The sequence below is a fragment of the Anarhichas minor genome, unplaced genomic scaffold (genome assembly GCF_050575085.1).
Source record: "Anarhichas minor isolate MPS153535 unplaced genomic scaffold, ASM5057508v1 ptg000011l, whole genome shotgun sequence".
Taxonomy (NCBI): Eukaryota; Metazoa; Chordata; class Actinopteri; order Perciformes; family Anarhichadidae; genus Anarhichas; species Anarhichas minor.
This window is the reverse complement of record NW_027466457.1, coordinates 1,389,627-1,409,164: the sequence shown is the minus strand read 5'-3', so window position 1 is coordinate 1,409,164 and position 19,538 is coordinate 1,389,627. Positions and strand designations below refer to the sequence as shown.

Below are 19,538 nucleotides of genomic sequence, written 5' to 3'. Positions count from 1 at the left end.
TGGGAGAGAGAAGACAATGGACAACTACGGTTCATCTCTTTATAAAACTCAAATAAGTAGTTGCATAAGTGTACATAAGCTTTGGTCTGAGCTCCAGCATCACTGATGTCAGCCAGCTTCATAAAAAGGAGCGGTGATGTACAGTTGGTGGTCAGGTCACATGACTCGATACTCCAGCAAACCAGACATGTGTGCAGGTCGAGATGCAAGTTCTTCGGTAAGAATCGCAGCAGAAAGACCAAAGTTCATGAACAAACTGTAAAACATCCGTTAACATCACGTCTTAAGATGAAAAATGATTTTTTTTAGCAGTAACCTGGAACTCCATTAGAAATCAACTGAATACTTACAGAGAATTGCAAAAGACAAAAGCGATGTTAAGACATGGTATGTAACGTAACAATATAAACATGTTTCAGTAATAGGTCCTTGTACAGTATGTTATGGCTCAACTTCCATTTCTTAAGATCTTTAGCTCTGAGCACCAGAGTCTTTACAATGGCTCTAAAATACACCTGTGCATATGAATTCTTCTTTTCTGCTCTGACAGTATAGAGCAGTGTAATACGGGGCGTGTCCTTTCATTATTTTTAAGTCTAGCTTTCTATGTACACAATCATAAATAGGCATCATAGGAAGCATTTACGTCATGGTCAGGACGAGTCTTCCCAAAAGCCTCGTCACTGGACGTGTGCTTGAATACCAGGACTTCATTTTAGAGCCTGAAGTCAGATACTGCTGGTCTGTAACACTTCTGACCACCAGATGGCGCTACACTTAATAAATAGTGTGGGCAGGATATTTACTGTAGCTCCGTGCTGACAATATGTCACATTCATGAAATCCTCCTGTTAAGTCTTATAGTTGCACCATATTAATGAATATATACATGAAAACAGAACATTATTGCTGTGAAATCAAGTGTCAGACACACAAAACATTTTTTTTTTTTTTTAAATTCGTCACCCTAACGAGTCCATTTAAAACAAAAAAGCAGCAAAGTACCCACTGCTACCTGCCGGGGGGGGAAAGAAAAGAAGTGAGCGGGCTTCATGTGAAAGTCACTTATCTCCACCAGTGACATATTGCACCATGTCTTTCCTGTTGCTGGTGGTCACACCTTTAGCAATTATTTAAAAGTCTGCATGCAAACTGTGTTGGTACAAATCGGTTGAATCAAGTATTGACCTGAAGATACAGTAAGAACCCATTACAGTTTGATATGCTGTTAAGAGGCTTAAGCCTGCTCAGTATAAATGTAGAGGCTTTGGGTGCTGCAGCAAGGATGACCTTACTCTGTAGCCTCAAAAGCCCTTGTGTTGATGGCCTCAGGGCACTGCGATCAGGTTAAGACACTTCTGTTGGAACTAACTGGAGATGAAGCAGCGGAAGGAGAGGTGGTGAGTAAACACACTCACCCTTTGTGCAGCAAACAGTAACAGACAGCAGCTTTAAATACAAGTTTGACACTTAGAAAAGTTTTCCAAAAAAAAGGTGCAAGTATCACATGCATCTGTACATATCAATGGAAAGAGTCCTTTCAGTCTCACACACACGCACAGGCTACTGGCCTTTGACCTCTTGAATGGCTTTGAAAACTAATCAAGCATCAACAGACAGTTTGAATCATATTGGCGTAGTCAGTGACGCTTGGACACTACGTGGACACTTTAAAAGGTCACTGATTTGGGCAGTTGCTGACCACCTGGAGGCATCCTGCAAAAGTCTGGGCTGGGTCCGACCAAGGGCACTCCTACTGCCGACTGTGCTGAGGGCCTGGAGTGGCCTGGGGGAGACCCGGTGTACAACAGTGGTGCTGGGAAAGCAGAACGGTCCCTGGGGCCCCTGGAGAAAGGCTTAGAGTAACCGGGTGAGGTGGCTCTGTGCGTGTCTGAACAGCTGGCAGCACCACACTTGTAGGGAGTGAGTCTGTCAGCAAAATTGGCTGGAGGAGGGGGGATGATGGAGTCCACCACCCAGCTGTCCTCTCCTTCATATTCTGGCTCCTGAGGCAAACTGGGGAGACCGCACAGCGAGGGAGGAATAAGAGAGGGCGAGGGAGGGATGAACACAGGAGGTGGAGGCAGAGGGTGGAGAGCAGCGTCATAGTCTCTGCCGGTGGGGCGTGGGGCAATGCTGTGCATGCTGGGAATTTCCTCAGGCGTGGAGCCCAGCAGCCTCTCCAGGAAGCGGTCGTCTTCATCCGCCTCAGAAAGGTTGTCGTACTGGGAGGTGTTGGAGGGTCGTCGGTCTCCGGTGGGCACCGGCACGTAGAGAGAGACCGGGAACTTGGTTGGCTTAGGGGGAGGAAGTCTGGGAGAGGAGGAGGATGTGGTGAAGGCATGGTGAGAGGGAGGCTTTGGGGGAGGAGTTTCTTTCCGTGCGAGATGAAGAGACGTGGGTGGTTTTGGGGGTGGTTTTGGGCATGGTTTTGGGCATGGTTTTGGCGGTGGCTTCATTTGAGTGACCAGTGGTGAGGCTGAGCGAGGAGAAGGAGAGCGCTGCTGGGTCTCTGAGCCCGTCCCAGTGCCCAGGCAGGGTGATCCACCATCCAGACTCCTTTGGTCATTCTGCGCAGTGTCAAAGAAAGGTGGAGGTGGCAGCACTGGAAGGTCCAACTCCTCCTCCGTCAGCACAGCAAGAGGTTCCAAACCAGGGGGCTCATAAGGTGGAGGCCAATCCATCGGCTCTTCCTGGGTCTCAGGGTCTCCAGGCTGGCCCTCCTGTTTTCCGACTACTTCGGTCTGGCTAACCTCTGGAAGCGACTCCTTTACATCTCTGTCCAGTCCGACCTCAGCGCAGGGTTTGTGTGCTTTTGGAGGTAATGGGGGTGCTCTGCAAGGCCTCAAAGGAGAAGGTGTTCCCTGTGTGTGGACTACAACCGAGTCGGGTGAAGGCAGAGAAGGAGTTCTCGAGTCCTGGGGCTCTGCGGGCGAAGGGGTCTGGTGTAGGGTGATGCTGTCTGCTTGCTGGGCCTCTGCATTGGGTTGCAGATTCACCTTGACCTCCAGAGGAGAGTCAGGCTGCAGAGGCAGAATGAGAACTGGTCTCTCTTGACCCAGAGGTTTCTTTGGCTGCTCGTCTGACTTGGCTAAAAAAAAAAAACGGAAGATAGGGAATACATCAACAAAGGGAAACGTGTTACTTTAGCTTGTAAATGTAGCTTTGAATGTGAATGTAGCTTTATCCCGATAAAAGAATAAAAAGAAAACAACTGCACCTGCAGGAGGCTGGTCCAGCTTTTTACTGCGGAGTTCAGACATAGCGGCCTGTAACTGTTCAACCACCACATCATCAGGCAGGAAGAAAGAAACGGCTACCTGCTCCTGGAGAAACTCCCTCAGGTCCTCCAATGGAAGCTTCTGCAGGCGCTCTGATTGGACACAGAAAGTTAACTCATGGAATGGGTGATGCTAGTCTACGAGTAATCTCTCTGATATGAACCATGAATAGCAATTATATTGTAGAAAAGACTTCAACACAGGCCTAACTTTAAGACACAAAGTGAAGAAGTGGCCCGTCAAAAGAATGCAACTGTGCTGAGGCGATGCTCGTGCAGGCGTCCAATGAAAAGTCAGCTTTTGATTCTTCTCCACGGCAACTGCCCACTTGCGTTATGTAAGCCAGTTAGGAGGCAGCCAAAAGCGAGAGGCAGCATGCGATGTAACACTCGCTGGTATAGCAACAGCAGCCATGGCTGCATCTGGGCATTAAACTGGTTTGACTTGCTCAGCGCTGCACGGCACGAGAGACAACGTAGTCGTCCCCATACTCACTCTTGTGTAACTTGAGGGTTGTATAAGCCATGGCAGTTAGCGTCTTCTCTCCCTCCATCATGTAGATGTCCCATAAACGCAGGGTGAGAGTGAACGGGGTCTGTTATGTAAGACACACAGCAGCAGATTAAAAAAAAAAAAAAACACCAGATGTAGTCCCATGTTCAAAAGACTATACTGATTAATGAATTTCAATGCAGAATATGTCTGGCACTAGATATGTACAGGGAAGAAGATTCATGCAGTTTGCATTCTATTGGGAGTCAAAATACTCACTCTATCAATGAAGCACTGCAAAAACCATTTGGTGGTGTAGATTCCTGTTGTCATCTGCTCCTTGTCCTGTGGGGCAAGAAAGAATGAGGATTAGTCTCTATGGGACGTCACTCCACGTAATCTGTTCCCACTTTCCAGTTCAGACTCCTGGCCTTTTATTCAAAATGATGAGCCGAATAAAGTGACTGCAGCCCCACGACCTTAGCCCCACGTCTCTTGCATGGACAGAAAGCACGAGTCGTACAGATGTACTTCAACCTACCAGGTGTTTCTTCAGCTTTGGCAGCATCTTGGAGAGGATCAGCTCATAGTGGGCCTGGAAACGGTACAGCTTGGGAAATCCTGGGATGAAGAACCCTAGCACAGTAAAAAAATAATAAATAAAACTTGACATTAACTCTGACACATTTGTGTCCTTTTCAATGAGAAGAGTTTATTATATTCGATATGTCGAATACTATAAGCTCTGCTTTGTTTGTGTCTGTCCCTCACCATGCATGGCATGCTTGCTGTTGGTGAGGAGCTGGGACAGAGCCCAGAAGGCCTCTTCCTCATTCAGGTACATGAGCAAAATGGCAGCGATCTGACTCATCCCCTGGCAGTAGCTCACCTCCTGGGGGACACATGAGCAGAGACAGGTCCGATTTAACAGGGTGGGCAAATGAGAGGAATTATTCATAATTTAATAGAGCACACACACACACACACACAGAACGAGACATGAGCGCATCTGAATGTCTGATGTGGTCTGAAGCCAGACTGTGGATGTGTGTGGATACACCGCACACGAGGACCTACTGTACATGCAGTATCATAAAGTATCATAAACACTTTTACCAGAGGTTGTTCAAATATTTACTGAAGCCCAAAATACATTCTCAGTAATGTCATGTCTTCAATTTGAATTAGCGCCAATTTGACTCCACAATGATTCAATGAGTTACGCTAAACACGTCGCCCGTGGCAAGCACAGATACACAAAACTAGACACGCACTTGGTATTTGTCCATATTAAGGCTGATTTATTGTGCAGCCAGAAATGGACATTCCAAAGTATCCTTTCAAGGAAATACAGTAAATATAGTCACGGTTACTCTGAGGTTAAACTACACATTCTCTGCATTCTTCCCTGTCATCTCAGAGGCAAAAGGACAAACACATACACACACCCCCCCCCCCTCCCTCCCCTCCCTCTGTCTCTCTTCTACTGACCCAGTTTCTCATGAGCAGTGTGTGAAGAGGGGAAAAGGAAAAAAAAAGGGAACATGCCCGTTTCCTCTGGCTCAAACACCTCCACCGCACAGGAACCGACGACAGAGCCGAAAAACAGACTTGGACTGTGTTCGTGTGCGGGGAGATGTAATGTACTGTACACAAAGCTTTGCATGGTAATATTTCTATCCCTCCCAGACGGCAGCAATCTGTGCTTACATGAGAATTATACAGATTAATCCACATGCATACGTTATGACACACATGCATTTACTGTATTTTAGTAAGTATGTGTTGACAAGGAGAATTCTCACTTGGTTGTAAAAGCTAGATTTCACCCAACGGAGACAAACTCTGGCTTGTGGTGGAGAGAGTACAGAAGGACTTTAAAGTAGATGCAAGTACTCATCATTATGTCTAACCTCAGCATCCACAACTGCATTTCAGACTATTGGACAGCAAAGACTGTTAAGATTACAAATAAAAAAAGGATGAAACTGCCTGGTTTGGGCTATTATGACATATCAGTACTTGAGGTGGAACAAAATCATATGTCTGTCATTTTTGACAGTGTATCTTAAATCAAGAAAACCAGGCTCTCGTTCCTTGCCTGTTAAATGATAATGTCAAAAGGAGAACTTGGCCTCACGATGCGAGTGCTGACTTATGCGTGTTCACTGGTGGTCTGGCTGTTACACTGTGTTGCTGTACATTCAGGCAGCACCACACTCATAAATAAAAGATCTCACCAACCGCTATAAACAAGAACGGGAACAGATGGGTTTAGAGTGCTCGGGCTTTTCTTTGCTCGATCTAAACTAACGCACTTTATGAACTGTTGCACCACTGACGTGCCGCTTCTGCTTCGCAGCCAGTGTACACAAGATTCCTCCATGTTAAGTAACACACACCTAGGCATACAACTTCACTTCTGCACACACACACACACAAACACACTCACCGTGTTGTAGACAGAGTAAGCTGCTAGTACGTGGAACAGGGCCTGCTGCCTAGAGAGGGAACAGAGAAACCACCAGTTAAAAATGAGGAAGTGGTTCCTAAGCAACAATCGAGCACATCAAAACAGTGTGTCGGAGTGCAGCGGAGTATATTCCATTTAAATTCCCGGAGGCCACATGAATAATGATTTCTCAACCACCTCATCCCCAAATTAACTCCATCAATCAGCACAGACAGCTGCAAATATCTCAGGGAAGGCTGAGGAAGCCTGGCTGCATCGTATCATCCTGGCAGCGTTTGTATAAGTGTGTGCGTGTGTGTGTGAGTGTGTGTATTTCAGTTGAGAAGTGGCATTAACAAATATAATGTAGACGAGAGAGGATGCCTCCCCTCCAAGCCTCTACGGTAAATACACGTCGTAGAGACAGGAAAGGCCGCTTGAAATAGCTGTCAGTGTCTCGGTGTGAGTGGGACAGCTGTTGACCTGCAGGGAAGGAGTGAGCAGCAAAGCAGGATGGAGCGTTGTTTTGGTCTGTTTGGACTCGGTGGCTTTGAATTGAAGGGGAAGTACATTACAAAGAGCACTCTGCCTCGCAGTCGGTCTGAATTAAACCGACAAGGACAAACCAGTTGCCTTCAGATCACCATTGTCTCCCACAACTCTGTTCTGAGGCTCATTTAATGAATGTTTAATCTATATTTTTTATATATTAGCATTATATCGATGTGGGCAGTGTGATTATGTACATGTACACTTGATGTCGGTGCACATTTCTGTATGAATACCATTTCCTGTGGGGCTTCATGCACTGACAGGAAGGCTAATAAAACACAAAGGAGGAAACCACCGCTTTGGTCGTGTGCTTGTGTGTGTGTGTGTGTGTGTGTGTCTGTGTGTATGTGGCGGAGCTGCCACAAAATGTAAGGCCAAGGTCACACTCTGCAGAAACGTAAGGGAAAACCTGAAGATGGGAGGTGAGAAAGAAAATATAAACAAGAACCGTGGAGACACAAACGGGGTTAAAGACAATTGTTATGACAGCTAAACTGTGTCAATGATTTTACAGGCAGTCGAATAGCTAATAGAAGTGGTTGTATATGATCCGCAGTAACAAGCTTTCTGTTAAGTGAAGCTAAGAACTCACTTGACTCCAAAGCGGTCCATGAACATGATGTGGTTCCTGAAGGTTCTGTTGACGTCCAGGTCGATCTGTTTGATCTCTGTGGAGAAGTTACGAGCCTGCAGCTTCATTCTCTGGAGGAAAGACAAAAAACAAATTGGTTATAAAAGCAAATCAGAATGTCACAGGAACTGTCCTCCTTTTTAAGAGTCATACCTCATATTTTCCGACGTTATCTTGTTTGACTTTTTCTATGTCCAAAAGCAAGGCCCAGGCCTGGCCTCTCAGCTGCAGGGGGATGCCTTTATATACACGCTTCACCAACTGAAACACATGTGACATATGAACAGACGTGAATGGGGGACTCTCTAAACATAAAGAGGCCACAACAACTAGAAGAGAGAGGCAGAGAGGGTCAAGTATGGATGCTGCTTTACGGGATGCAGCCTTGTTAGCGCTCCGGAACGACAAGGACTCGTCACGGGCACTTGTGTGCTTCCTTTAACTGTCTAGACCAGAGCGGAGGGGGATAAGGGAATACGCTGGGGTTAAAAGGGGAATGGAAAATAATACATCAAATAGTTGAGTCGGAAAAAAAAGGGAAGAGAGGGCTAAATTGAAACAGCATGTTGGTGTACCCACCAGTATGGAGTTACACACCTTTTCACTGTTCCTGTACTTGTCCCACTTCTTCACCATCTTCAGCCATTTCTCCACTCGCTCGACCTCATGATGCTTTTGCTGGTGAGAGGAAAGACAAACATACATGTGGTCCAACATTATGCGAAAAGGGCATCAATGTGTCACACGAAATGTCACAATGTGAACTTGCTACGCAGGTTAAAAATAGATACCTTCTCTTCAAGCGCACTGGGTGTCGGCAGCTCTTTCTCACTGGAGCGGAGAAGCAGAGATACACAAGCACGTATTAGAAGTATGGACATTGAGAGGATCATCGGAGGTTGGCACTAATACAATGCATCAGCAAAATGTGAGAAAGATAAGAGAAAGGGAGGAAGAGGGACAGATGATATCTATATACAAACAAAGGTGTTCTCCTAGAGTTGAAACGACTGCGAGGAAGCGGTCAGAGCATGAAGTCGGGTAACTTACTGCAGGAAGCCGAAGCGGTCGGTAACCTTATAGATGCTGTAGTTCGCATCCTCCCATGGGTCAATGCGGACACCCTCCTGTCTGCCCTGAAACAACCACATACCATCACTCCTGTTATCGCAAAGTAAACAGCTTAGAGGTGACTTACGATGGTGCAAGGCAAACAAACTGTGAAACAGAACTAGTAGAATAGATTGAACTGTTGGGTAAACAGTGATAGCGTACTTAGCGGCATTATTTTCGATTATCATGAATATTTGAGGACTGTCATAGTTAGGTGATGGTATTCCTGTGCACACACTTACCTTGTCATATTTAGAGATGATGTCAGTGCGTTCCTCTGCTATCAATGTCTCTATGTCCTTCTTCATGTCAAAATCTAGAAGCAGGCAAACAAAAATGGCATTCATAATGATCAGAATTGTCATAAAGCGTTTCAATGTGACAATGTGCGATTGTAAGACATTGTAGTTTGGTGAGTTACTGCTGGTTGTTGGTGTGGAAGATGAAGACATGATCACGTACTTGACTGATAATGGTAGCAAAAGATACTTTAAGACACTTGAGTTTATAAAGATGAGAGTGCAGAACAATTACAGATCAGTGCTGAGCTGGAAGGATTTCCGTGTTACTGAAGAACACTCGGCATTGTTAAACAGGTCCTGAAGGGGCTCTGACTTACAGATGTGAATCCCCCCATGCCAGTGGTGGGTACAGTGATGTCATCTTATCCCCCGAGATGAAAATGACCACACAATGTTCTCCCTCCCATACCTCTCACCGTGAGATCAGCTCATTATTACGAACTTTCTTACTCACCAAACCCCAAAAAGAACAGAAACACATCTGACAAATCATACAAATTGCTGCTCCTTTAAAAGTAGACATTGTACGCAGCGTGCTGGAGTTTGGCACAGCCACGAGGCCGGCAGCAACTTCCTGTTAGTGTGCCCAGAGCTTCAGCCGACAAAACGCTAGACCTCAGCTCGAGGTCACAGTGTGAAGTTATAAGTAGTGATGCACTGAACATGATTCTTTTTAGAGGTAATAGTCAGTGTATTGTATGCCCCTTAAAAGGATGCAGACGTTGAGTCTCTCGGTTAGCAAGCAGTGGTTGAAAAAGAAAACAAAGAAGAAGATTTAATACAATTCATGTCAAAGTGGTTTCAAATAGCATACAGAAACAAAATACTTGAAAACGTGAAAACTCATGTTAGATTTTGTTGTTGATATGTTGTGTGACTGTCACTGGCTGTTTAGGGATTTTAAAAATAGTCTGTTCCTCATCTTCCAAATATGTCTAAATTTCAGATTGTAAAATTAACCTTTTTGTTTTTAGCTCAAGTCAGACTGCGAGTGAAACAGAAAGATTTAGATCGACCCTCTCACAATATCAAATAATCGAAACCTTTTCCCCCCCTTGATCTTGAAACGCATACATACTGTGTAAAACAACCCAATAGTCCTCTGGCGTGTTTCCAGACTCAGACAGGTGCATTACTTTATGATTCATAATCCCTTTTTACCTCAAACTAATGGAAAACGTACATAAAGAGATAAAGAAAGCCTGTTGATATGGACACGTGTGTTATTCCGAGACCATTTGAGTGTTAATCGCAAGCAGGCATAGTAGGCCAGTGGGTCATATAAGGCATGTATAATGAAGCGTGACACAGAGAGACAGTCATATCCATGGGACTCTGTTTCTATAACATGTGGGTGTGAGCATCCGTATTGTTACCGACTCATAATACAATACAGAAGCAAGAAAGCAACAGACTGAGCTGAGCCCACGAGGAAAGAAACAGAGAAGTGGACAACTGAGGCCAGAGTCCTTGATGAGACCAGAACTCTGATGGTCCTGGAGCCCCCCTCCCCCCCCCCCCCCCCCCCTGACCCCAGTCTGGCCCTCTAAGCCTGCCTGGAGCTTGATGAGCTCTGGCAGCGGGCTCGGCTGTTTAGCAGTTGTCAGGGCTGAATAATCCCCCAAGAACGAACGGCCTCTCCGCTCATTTGCCAGACCAGCATCTCAGAGTGAAGTTTGGATATGAAGAAATATGGCACGTATGTGGAGATAACAGAAACAGATACAAAACCCAACAAAGCCTTTGTCATAACGCTGAAACCTTAAACGCGGGACGGATGACGAAGCCAAGACAATATAAACGAAAGTTACATTTGTAGGATGATCTACAACACGTGAAATAATATATAATCAACTAAATGAATTGCCAGTTGTGACACTCCAAAACAAAAGATGCATTTCAGAACCATTCAGTGACTTCTGTTTGAAAAGGTCTCAGGCTTTAAAGGAAAACGCGACAGAAGAGCCCACTGCAACAAATGCCATGACTGAGGAATACTTTCACTGACGTCTGACAACGCGAGTAGCCAGCTGAGCCCTCAGGCGCTATGCGTGTCTGAAACGCCTCGCAGCGACAGGTGTGTGTGTGTGGCACCTGCCGCCTCACACACAGACCCTTTAACGTTTCCACACAGACCCTTGTGCCGACCACGACGATGGGAGATTTCCACAACATAATGTACACCGTGGTGCCAGAACAGTGGGCCAACTGACTGTCGTTGGGCATCAAATTTCAAGATGCAGTTTGTTTAAGAGTCGTTTATGTTTTGGGTCAGATATTATAGCGCTCTAAAACTCTCTCTTTAACTACACTGAGGGTGGGAATTTCATTTTATACAAAAAGGTGTGAAGAAGAAAAGAGATAAGCAGAGTGCACAGGGAGTGAGAAGGTGAAACTGAAGCTTTACTTTATCCTTTTCATCAGGTGCCAAGTCCTTTACGCCATAGAAATCTGACCCCCAGAAGCTCAGCATCCAGTGTTCTCCTTCAAAACAACAGCCGAGCGTCTCGTCCAACAGGTGGCTAGTGAAACCACACCACCAAGCAAATGGCCTCCGCTGTTCTATGCTTTCCTTTTTACAATTCCCTTTTTCTTTGTTCATCTCAGGTCAAAACTAGTTCAGGTTTTTCTAGGCATCAGCATATTTTTCTGAACAGCTGAGAAAACAGCTGCAAGGTGGCACCATCAACATGGCTCCAACCTCGTCTATATCCTCTGATCGGGGGGGAAAAGTCTGTCGAGTAGTACTTTACACATACACACAAGTCTGCCGTCACTCGGCTTCAAAGTAGAAATGAGGTAAATATCAGGAGTTGGAAGTGTTAAGCATCAAAGTGATGTCTCAATAACAGAAACGTTAAATAGATGTGAAACGTTGTGTTGAACTCCTGTTTGCGTCCGTTGATTATTTAAATATATTCGGGTTATAAATCCTTCTAAAGGCCAAACCAATAATTAGGGCAGCTGGTCATCATTATCATAAAATAACCTCTAATTTTGATGAAGATGAAGTCAAAGGCATGGCCATACATGACTACCAAGAGTTGTGAGACATAACTAAGCATAACGTGACTCACTTGAAGGCTCTGGAGGGGCCTTCAAGTGAGTCACGTGATTCTGAAAGAGAGGTTTTTCATACAAGCGGCACGTGGGGTGTTGTGAAGCGTTTTCAATCACTAGTGTTCACGGACTGTTGTGCTTCATCTTTAGCTTCCAGCTGCTTACTTCCTGTGTTGAGTCTCCAGACTGCTGATAGTATTGTGTTGGGGTCAGGAAGAAAAGGAAACCGGTGACCGGCACTCCTTTAACAACAGGTTCAATAAGAACTGTGACAACAAAATCTTGCTCCATCCAAGGAAAACCCTTTTACAGACAAAACATCAAATAATCCAGACTTGGAGTCAGCAAGAAAGATGTGAGCAATGCCCAAAAGTGGTCAGTTCACATAGACACTGCTGGTATTTTGCTTGTGAGTCACCAACACAGCTGAGGCCCCTCATTGGGCGAGCCATCAAGGGCCTTACATCCTGTGGTTGGTGCAAAGAAATTTCCTAAGAAAAGTGGCTAGTTGCGGTGGGGATCGGGGTGAGAAACTGATGGGAGCGGGAGATAAAAAGGGAGTAAGCAGCAGAGAGGGTTACTGAGCGGGAGAGAGATCTTACAAATACAGTCAAACATCACACCTGAAGACAAATATAGCAAGAAAGAGATTCATTTTAGGTGTAAATTAGTTACAGCTTCTAAGTCGTAGACAAGATGAACATTTCAGATGAGTCCAGGGACAACACAGGTATTCACATCTTCTATATTAAAACACAGCAATCCTTCCACGCCTCTCAAAACATAGGCGCAGTGAGGCCGAGGTGGTGAGAAAGCGGATCGTGGGCCACAGCTGCAGATGGCTAATGCACAATTAATATACAGTGAAAAAAACCCCTGTGGCTAAATTTTGATAACCTGCTTGCTTACAGGATACAATACTTTGAGGCTGAAGTCTACGTGACATCACTTCCTGTTATGACATAGCGCTCTAAATTTAGCTTGCGTATACAAGTTCTCAGTGCACTGCTGTAACCACAAACAGCTTGCACAGCGCTCCGAATCCGTGGTGTTCGGCAGAGATGCGGCAGTCAAAACCTCCTTTACTGATTCGTCACCAAAAAGGTCCGGCCTCGAAATGCATCGCATCTCCCCGATGTGTTCAGTCCTGCTGTGACCCACATGGCCTCAAGTGTCACGGAGAGAGACAGAAATACTTAAGATTTTCATGAGTCAGAATAATTTGGACAAGTAATTTTATTGCAAAAGACTTTTAAGGAGGAAACATGGAAACCCCAAAGGCCATTTATTCCTGTTTTAGAGCCAAGTAAGCTAGCTAGTATGTCTCACTGAAATGTAACATGTACATTCAGCTGTGTTTGCTTACTCTCTACCCAATTTCACGGTGGTAATAAAATCAAAAACATGTCCTCTTTTACATAAACTTCTACATTTCCGTGTTCCATAATCATCTCTCTTTTGGCACATGATCAATCTTAATCTGAGCAGCAGTCAGAGAGTTAAGGCAGAGGATTATACAAGAGCAAAATTCTGAATGACAGCCCGAGATTAGGAAGAGTCTGGCAGTACTCAACTGTGGAAACTCTGCGTACAGTGAGCTCCACTGGACTGATAGTGAGGGGTGTGTATTCGTGGCTGTGTATCAGCGGGCAGACATCTTGAGCTGAAACTACATCAGGGTGTGGAGAGTCAAACAGAAATAAGTTCTGGTCTCCCTCCCACTTACAAGTATTGCATTAGAACCCAAAGGAACCGATTTATCTCGGTCATTTTAAGATTTGATCACGTTCACCATAGAGCGTCTTTGCGGTTGGCACTCCGACCCGCTTCCCAAACTGCTGATGGCGTGACGAAGGAGAAGACGACAGATGTTTGGTTCATTTTACCACGGGAATGATTAGTCAATGCCGCGTGGTCAGCCAAAGGACGCTCTGGCTCTGAGATCAGACCGGCTCAGGCCATGCACTCATTCAACCTGGTTAACCTCCCCGAGCAGAAGCTACTCCCATACCGTGCATGCGTGTCATTCATCACTATGGATTACTGCCCTGCACATGAGGAGAGTAACTGAAACTACCACCAAAATACCGATGGCAAAATACCATCGGCAACTACGACAATACCATCTGAGTTTGATTATTCATCAAGGGCTTTCTTGTAGTCTAACAGACGACAGACAGAAAACCTTATCACATGCCACCCATTAATGTAATTCAGTCCTTTTCTTGTCTGTCTCCAGTACACCTAAATCCCATGTCTGTGTTTCTGTTTGCACATTGTCATGGTGTATATACACATACAAGACCATCTTAAGATGCCATAAAACACATTAAATGTAGTACTTTTGCAACCGTGTTGGTAGGTAATCATTTCAGTAACTACTAACACAATTCACTGCAATGAACTTCAAAGACTTCTTTGTAATGCACTCTGTGTGTTACACTGCATTAATGCTGTAGGCTCGTGGTGATTGTGGAGAACAAGCATGTCGTTCCAGCTCAGAAAAAGGAACGAAGCTTACAAGCGACCACATGGCTCTAATTTCCACATGAAGAAGTCTGAAGTCCCAGATGGCTTCAGAGCTTCAGTTTTAATGAGAGAGATAGAGAGAGAGAGAGAGAGAGAGAGAGAGAGAGAGAGAGAGAGAGAGAGAGAGAGAGAGAGAGAGAGAGAGAAATGGGGATCGCTCAAAAAGGTGTTTGTTTCTATTTTCAGCGGGGGCACGGTAGCTGTGGAAATATATCAGATGTCTTTTCTTGCTGATAACGTAGCTCCTGTCCTGGTTCACATATTCCAGCTACAGACTGCAGTCATGTTCACCCTCAACAGATCTTTTGTTAATTTCCTCTAAACACAACGCTGAGTTGGCAGCTGAAAACAAATGGATGTTATAAAAAGGGAGCCCCTCAGAGACTAAGAGTATGACGAAGTCGCCCCGCAGGAAATCTAAGCAGGCTGGTAGGAGATGTTCAACAGCTCGCTCTTCCTTTAAAGGGAGGTATGGAGTCCAGATGGAACTTCAGAGATACAGTTAAACTGATAAACCTGGATAACTGTCCGCTTGAGTAACAATACACAATTGTGAGTAACTGGTATAAAAAACACATAGCAGGTTTTATCTTGTTTGCCATGTTGCCCACAATGATCAATCATGACACATACAGCAAATGACATCGATGTAAAAATAACCCAGACACTTCAATTCCATCATCCTCCAGACAGTAGAAGGATGCAAATGTTTAAGGTCCATGCTGCCAAACATGTGCTCTGCAGGTGTGAAGGTGCATGGACCCTCACCCCTGTGGTTCCTCTCAGGAATTTAACATAGCGGTTATTGACTCACAGCAAAGCATGGCAAACAGTGAGCTAACCTAATCCACTCTCGACTGGGTTGAAGCGACCACCGACACCATATGAACTAGAAAATCAACTTAGGAAACGGGGAGAGGAACGATACCAAATTAGGCCAATGAGAGAAAAACAGCTGGGCAGCGATTCCTTGTCTTTCTTGCTGTCTGAGCCTCTTTTTCCTCCGTCTCCCTCCGATTCATTTGTACGCTGTAGGATTTGTGTTTATGCATAGAAAAAGGGACTGCGTGACCCCATGGGGTGAAACATCCAGAGCACAGGGACCGGGGGAAAAAAAGCACATGGCTGAGAATAGCTTTTTGTCCCCAAGGGGCTTTTCTGTCCTGCTCCACTCTGCATTACCACTGTCGCTCTGCTTTATCGTTTTTCCCCCAAAGCTGAGCACATACAACACAGACCGGCCAAAAACACTCATCACCCCAAACTAACCAACCTTTCCCCCCCCCCCCCCATCAAGTGGGGATCTTAGGAAGGAGAGCTCTCTATCACCTCACCCTGCATCTGACCCGGCCTGAGAACTGTCTCTGGTCCTTACTGCCGGGTCTAAATATAACAATGACCACACAAAGTTTGAGCCGCTGGAGCCTCAGGCCAGCCAGAGAAGCCTCGTTTCCCAGGGTGGCAGCACATTTTCAAAGGGGATGGTATGAGGAGGACAGGAATGTCAAGGGAACAGGAGTCATAAACACAAAACCGCATGACCCTGCTGAGAAAGCCAAATTCTTATAAATGGATCCTCTTGCTTGCAAAGGATTCATAAGAGTCCTAAAACCATCTGTGAAGCCAGAGGAAACGCTCTCATCTAGTTTAAATAACTGGTGCTTTACTTTACAAACAAGCACTGTTACGTTCTAAACTAATATTTGAATATGAAGTTGAACAACCTATAATGCACGGGGGGAAATACACGATATTTCGGAAAGTTATGTAGTCTCTCCCACTTACTGTCAATTTGAACAATCTGAAGTGGCATCTAAAAGAGAGACAAAGCAGAGACAATAATAGAGTGGAAATTCCAAATCAGCCTAATTTAGCCTTTATACACAAGACAAACAACTATATGGGCTATTATCCCACAGAGCTGTTACTCATCTCCTCAGTGGTGGGTCTGTTTGCAGCCCGAGTGACCATCTTCAGTCTCAACAGTAGTGTGACCTCAATTTTACTAATGTGTGTTGGGAATAGATTTAGCTAATTTATAGACAATTTCAGCTCATGCACTAGCTCCAGCAGAGGCTCACTCTCCAGCCCAAATCAATGCAGTGTGGTGATCACTTCATGTTAGCGAGTAGGGCCGATGCCACGGTCCACAAACACACACACACACACACACACACACACGCAGGTTTGTGGAACTGGAACTGAAAATAGCACGTAGGTGTGAGTGTGACAACCTGTCCACGTGTCCCCCTGACTATCACCCAGTCTGTGCTGTGATACGCTCCAGCACCTTGTGACCCCGACCAAAAGAAGAAGAGATATGGAAATGCCATACCTCCAAAACAAGACATCTGGAAAGATAACACTGAACCTCTGGAAAGACATCTCATGAGTCACACAGCAGGGCTAAAGCCTCTCTGTCTTGTTAATGTTGGCGAAAGGCTTCGGTATCTTGTGCGTTTTGTGACACCCAGCATCGGGCATTTGACGGATATCATAAAGCCCCCATTCAGGCAGACAAAAAGGCCATTGAACCCTCTCCACCGAAATCATATTGTCACAATAGAATACAATGAAGGCGGCTTGTTGGAGAGTTACGAGAGAACCACACATGAAAGTCAAATTTGGTCTGATGAGGATAAAACTATTCAATCATATTGAATTGAGCAGTTTTGTTAACCAAACTAAACCTCAACATATCATTTACAATACCGCTGCAATGCTTTCATCCAGGAAATGAATAGATGTCAATGCTTTTGATGCATCGTGCAGTGAGATAAGTGGTGATTTACATTATGAAAATGAAGAAAGAAAAAAAAAAACGTATTCACAAACTCTGAGAGTACGCTGCTGACTGAGGCCCATTCACAGGCATACAAACAAAATAATGGCTCACATGCTCTGCCTCACACGTGGCTCACATCCTGTTGGCATCAGCGAGGGCAGTCAGAGCATTGTTCAAGAGCACATTCAAGTCCCTGAAAGCCTTCTACAAATTACAGTTAAAATGCACACACATTTTTATAAAAGTCAAACTCCTCCAGCAAAGCAAAACATTTTCAAGGCTTTTCTTTGATTTGGCGACTCGTTGGGACTTGATCTCTCAGATCACAAATAAAACCATCTGACACCAGCAGGACCGCAGATCAGAGAGCGGTACACGATGTAGGAGGAACGAGATGCTGAGGGACGGGTGGATGACGGCCCTGTCACGTGCATCACACCAAAAGTGCCGTCACCTTTCCGGCATGGAGCTTCCTCCTCAAACCACAAGCAGAGTGTCACACCCTGAAGGCTGAACATGGCAACAATGAAAGAAAGATACAAAATGCTCCATGCTCCACGCTTGTGGGCGTGTGCAGCTAAGAGAAAATACTACTCATCATTGTACACATCTTTTATGGACTGATGTGTACTGAGATTAGATCCTGTGCACCCATACGCATTGGACTGCAGACATGTATGCGCACAAACACAAACAAACATGAATCCGTCTCCTTCCCTATGCCGTCACAAACAATGATGAGGCACCCCAATTAATGACTGTGCATATCTCAATGTTGGCTAGAGATAGTGTGCACTTGCATTAGCAACATGCACATCTGCTGCATTACACTGACAACAAAAAACAATGAGGGGGGGGGGGGGGGGGGGGCAGTACAATGACCAGCAGACATCTGGTAGAGGATGAGAGCTAAATCCTGCAGGAGATCTTTCACTCAGTTTGTCTGTAACCTCCCCCACTCCACGTATGAACCAGTGAGACGTGAGACGCCCAGTTAACCTTTCAAAAGGGGGACCACGCATGGCATGACACACACACACACACACAGACCAGTAACTGACTGGTTGGACGCTGGAGCATCTGTGGGCTGTGTTGGGTGAAATCCTGCTCGCTCCAATGACCGTGTTTCCTTTCAGCATTAAATGCATTATCTCGACCACAAGTACAGTCCCTGATTCTGACACTTGTCTCACACTTGCTACGTGCAGCCTGCGTTCATTAGATAAAATGCGGAACTTAAGGATGTTCAAGACTGAAACACAGAGATAGAGAGAGACTCGGCTTCATACGAAGACATCACAAACACACGCTGTTTGTTGAGAGTGGGTAACCAGAAAACAGAGGACAGAGAGGCGGATCCCATCGTGGACACATATCTCGCAATCCTAGCCGGAGTTTATATGCCATTTAAATTCTGGAGAGCCCGTGAAGAGTGACGCAAAATCAGAAATCCCCCGAGAGAAGCGCTCGATCACTGTTCTTACCACAGAAGGTCGCAATCTTCTCTTACAGTAAAATTATTCGGTTCCTATAAACACAAAACACCAGCATACATCTCCATTTCTATAAATCACGTGCACATGGGGAGACCATCGATATCCAGAGCTGTCCACGTAATAATAACGTGAGGTATATGCTCCGGATACTGGTTTGTAGAGGATTAGGCAAGTTGTAAAAACACAAAAAAGGACCAAATAAAGACATTCAGGCGACAAGTACTCTGTGGCCGCTCACGTCCATGTGTTTCCAGGGCTAATTACTGTCCAGTGAGTGAAGAGTAAACAGTATAGTAGAGACACTAATGTTCCGTCGTCGCTGCTTACCTTTTGGAGAGACTTCCCTTCTTCTGTATAGACTAAATGCACTATTCTCATTATCTCCCTCGCTGTCCAGGGGAGCCCGTCGCCGAAACACTGACAGCACCACCACCGTGCTGAAGACTCGTCCCCGACTGTCGACGAGCGTCGCTGATATCAATGCTGGTCAAACGGACGCACCCCCTCGTCCAGCTCCACATGCCGCGAGCTGGGCTGTAGCTGTCTGGCAAGGCGGCAAGCCAGTGACAGTGACGCACGAGCACGCGCACGATTGGCGGCAGCACGTGCACGAGCCTCGTCGCCGCAGGAAAGTTTGAAGCGTGGGTTTCCGTGTTTCATTGATTTGTACGGTGCAACGACGGCCATAATAGAAGGTAAGACGTAATATTTACTAGTTCACTATATTGATACTTCAATTTAAACGAAGACTGAGTCCCGCTTCTTCCTCCTTATTGTGCTTAACGCTAGCTTTGATGTTTAAAATGCAGTTTTGCTAGCTTAATTCCCCCAATGAACGCAATGCA

The 19,538-nt window shown here is 45.4% G+C and overlaps 1 protein-coding gene across 1 annotated transcript; it reads right to left on the bottom strand.

Annotated features, from left to right (window-relative positions):
- Positions 1 to 25: 25 nt before the first annotated feature.
- LOC142947321 (uncharacterized) lies at positions 26 to 19,244 on the bottom strand. Its single transcript, XM_076088829.1, has 14 exons — positions 19,021 to 19,244; positions 8,764 to 8,837; positions 8,459 to 8,544; positions 8,200 to 8,239; positions 8,006 to 8,086; positions 7,562 to 7,669; positions 7,370 to 7,479; positions 6,226 to 6,274; positions 4,545 to 4,665; positions 4,315 to 4,409; positions 4,053 to 4,118; positions 3,777 to 3,876; positions 3,221 to 3,373; positions 26 to 3,091 (listed from the first exon to the last, which is right to left on the bottom strand). The coding sequence occupies exons 2-14, from the start codon at positions 8,827 to 8,829 to the stop codon at positions 1,671 to 1,673; spliced, it is 2,496 nt and encodes an 831-aa protein (XP_075944944.1). The 5' UTR covers positions 8,830 to 8,837; positions 19,021 to 19,244; the 3' UTR covers positions 26 to 1,670.
- Between the last annotated feature and the right edge of the window lie 294 nt (positions 19,245 to 19,538).

Bases quoted from the DNA above. Each gene is read 5' to 3' on its own strand.
- LOC142947321 (XM_076088829.1), bottom strand. From the start codon at position 8,829: ATGAAGAAGGACATAGAGACATTGATAGCAGAGGAACGCACTGACATC. The intron at 8,087-8,199 runs GTATCTATTTTT...TCCTCTCACCAG, and splicing joins CCAGTGCGCTTGAAGAGAAG to CAAAAGCATCATGAGGTCGA. The intron at 3,092-3,220 runs GTGCAGTTGTTT...TTTTTTTTTTAG, and splicing joins GCTGGACCAGCCTCCTGCAG to CCAAGTCAGACGAGCAGCCA.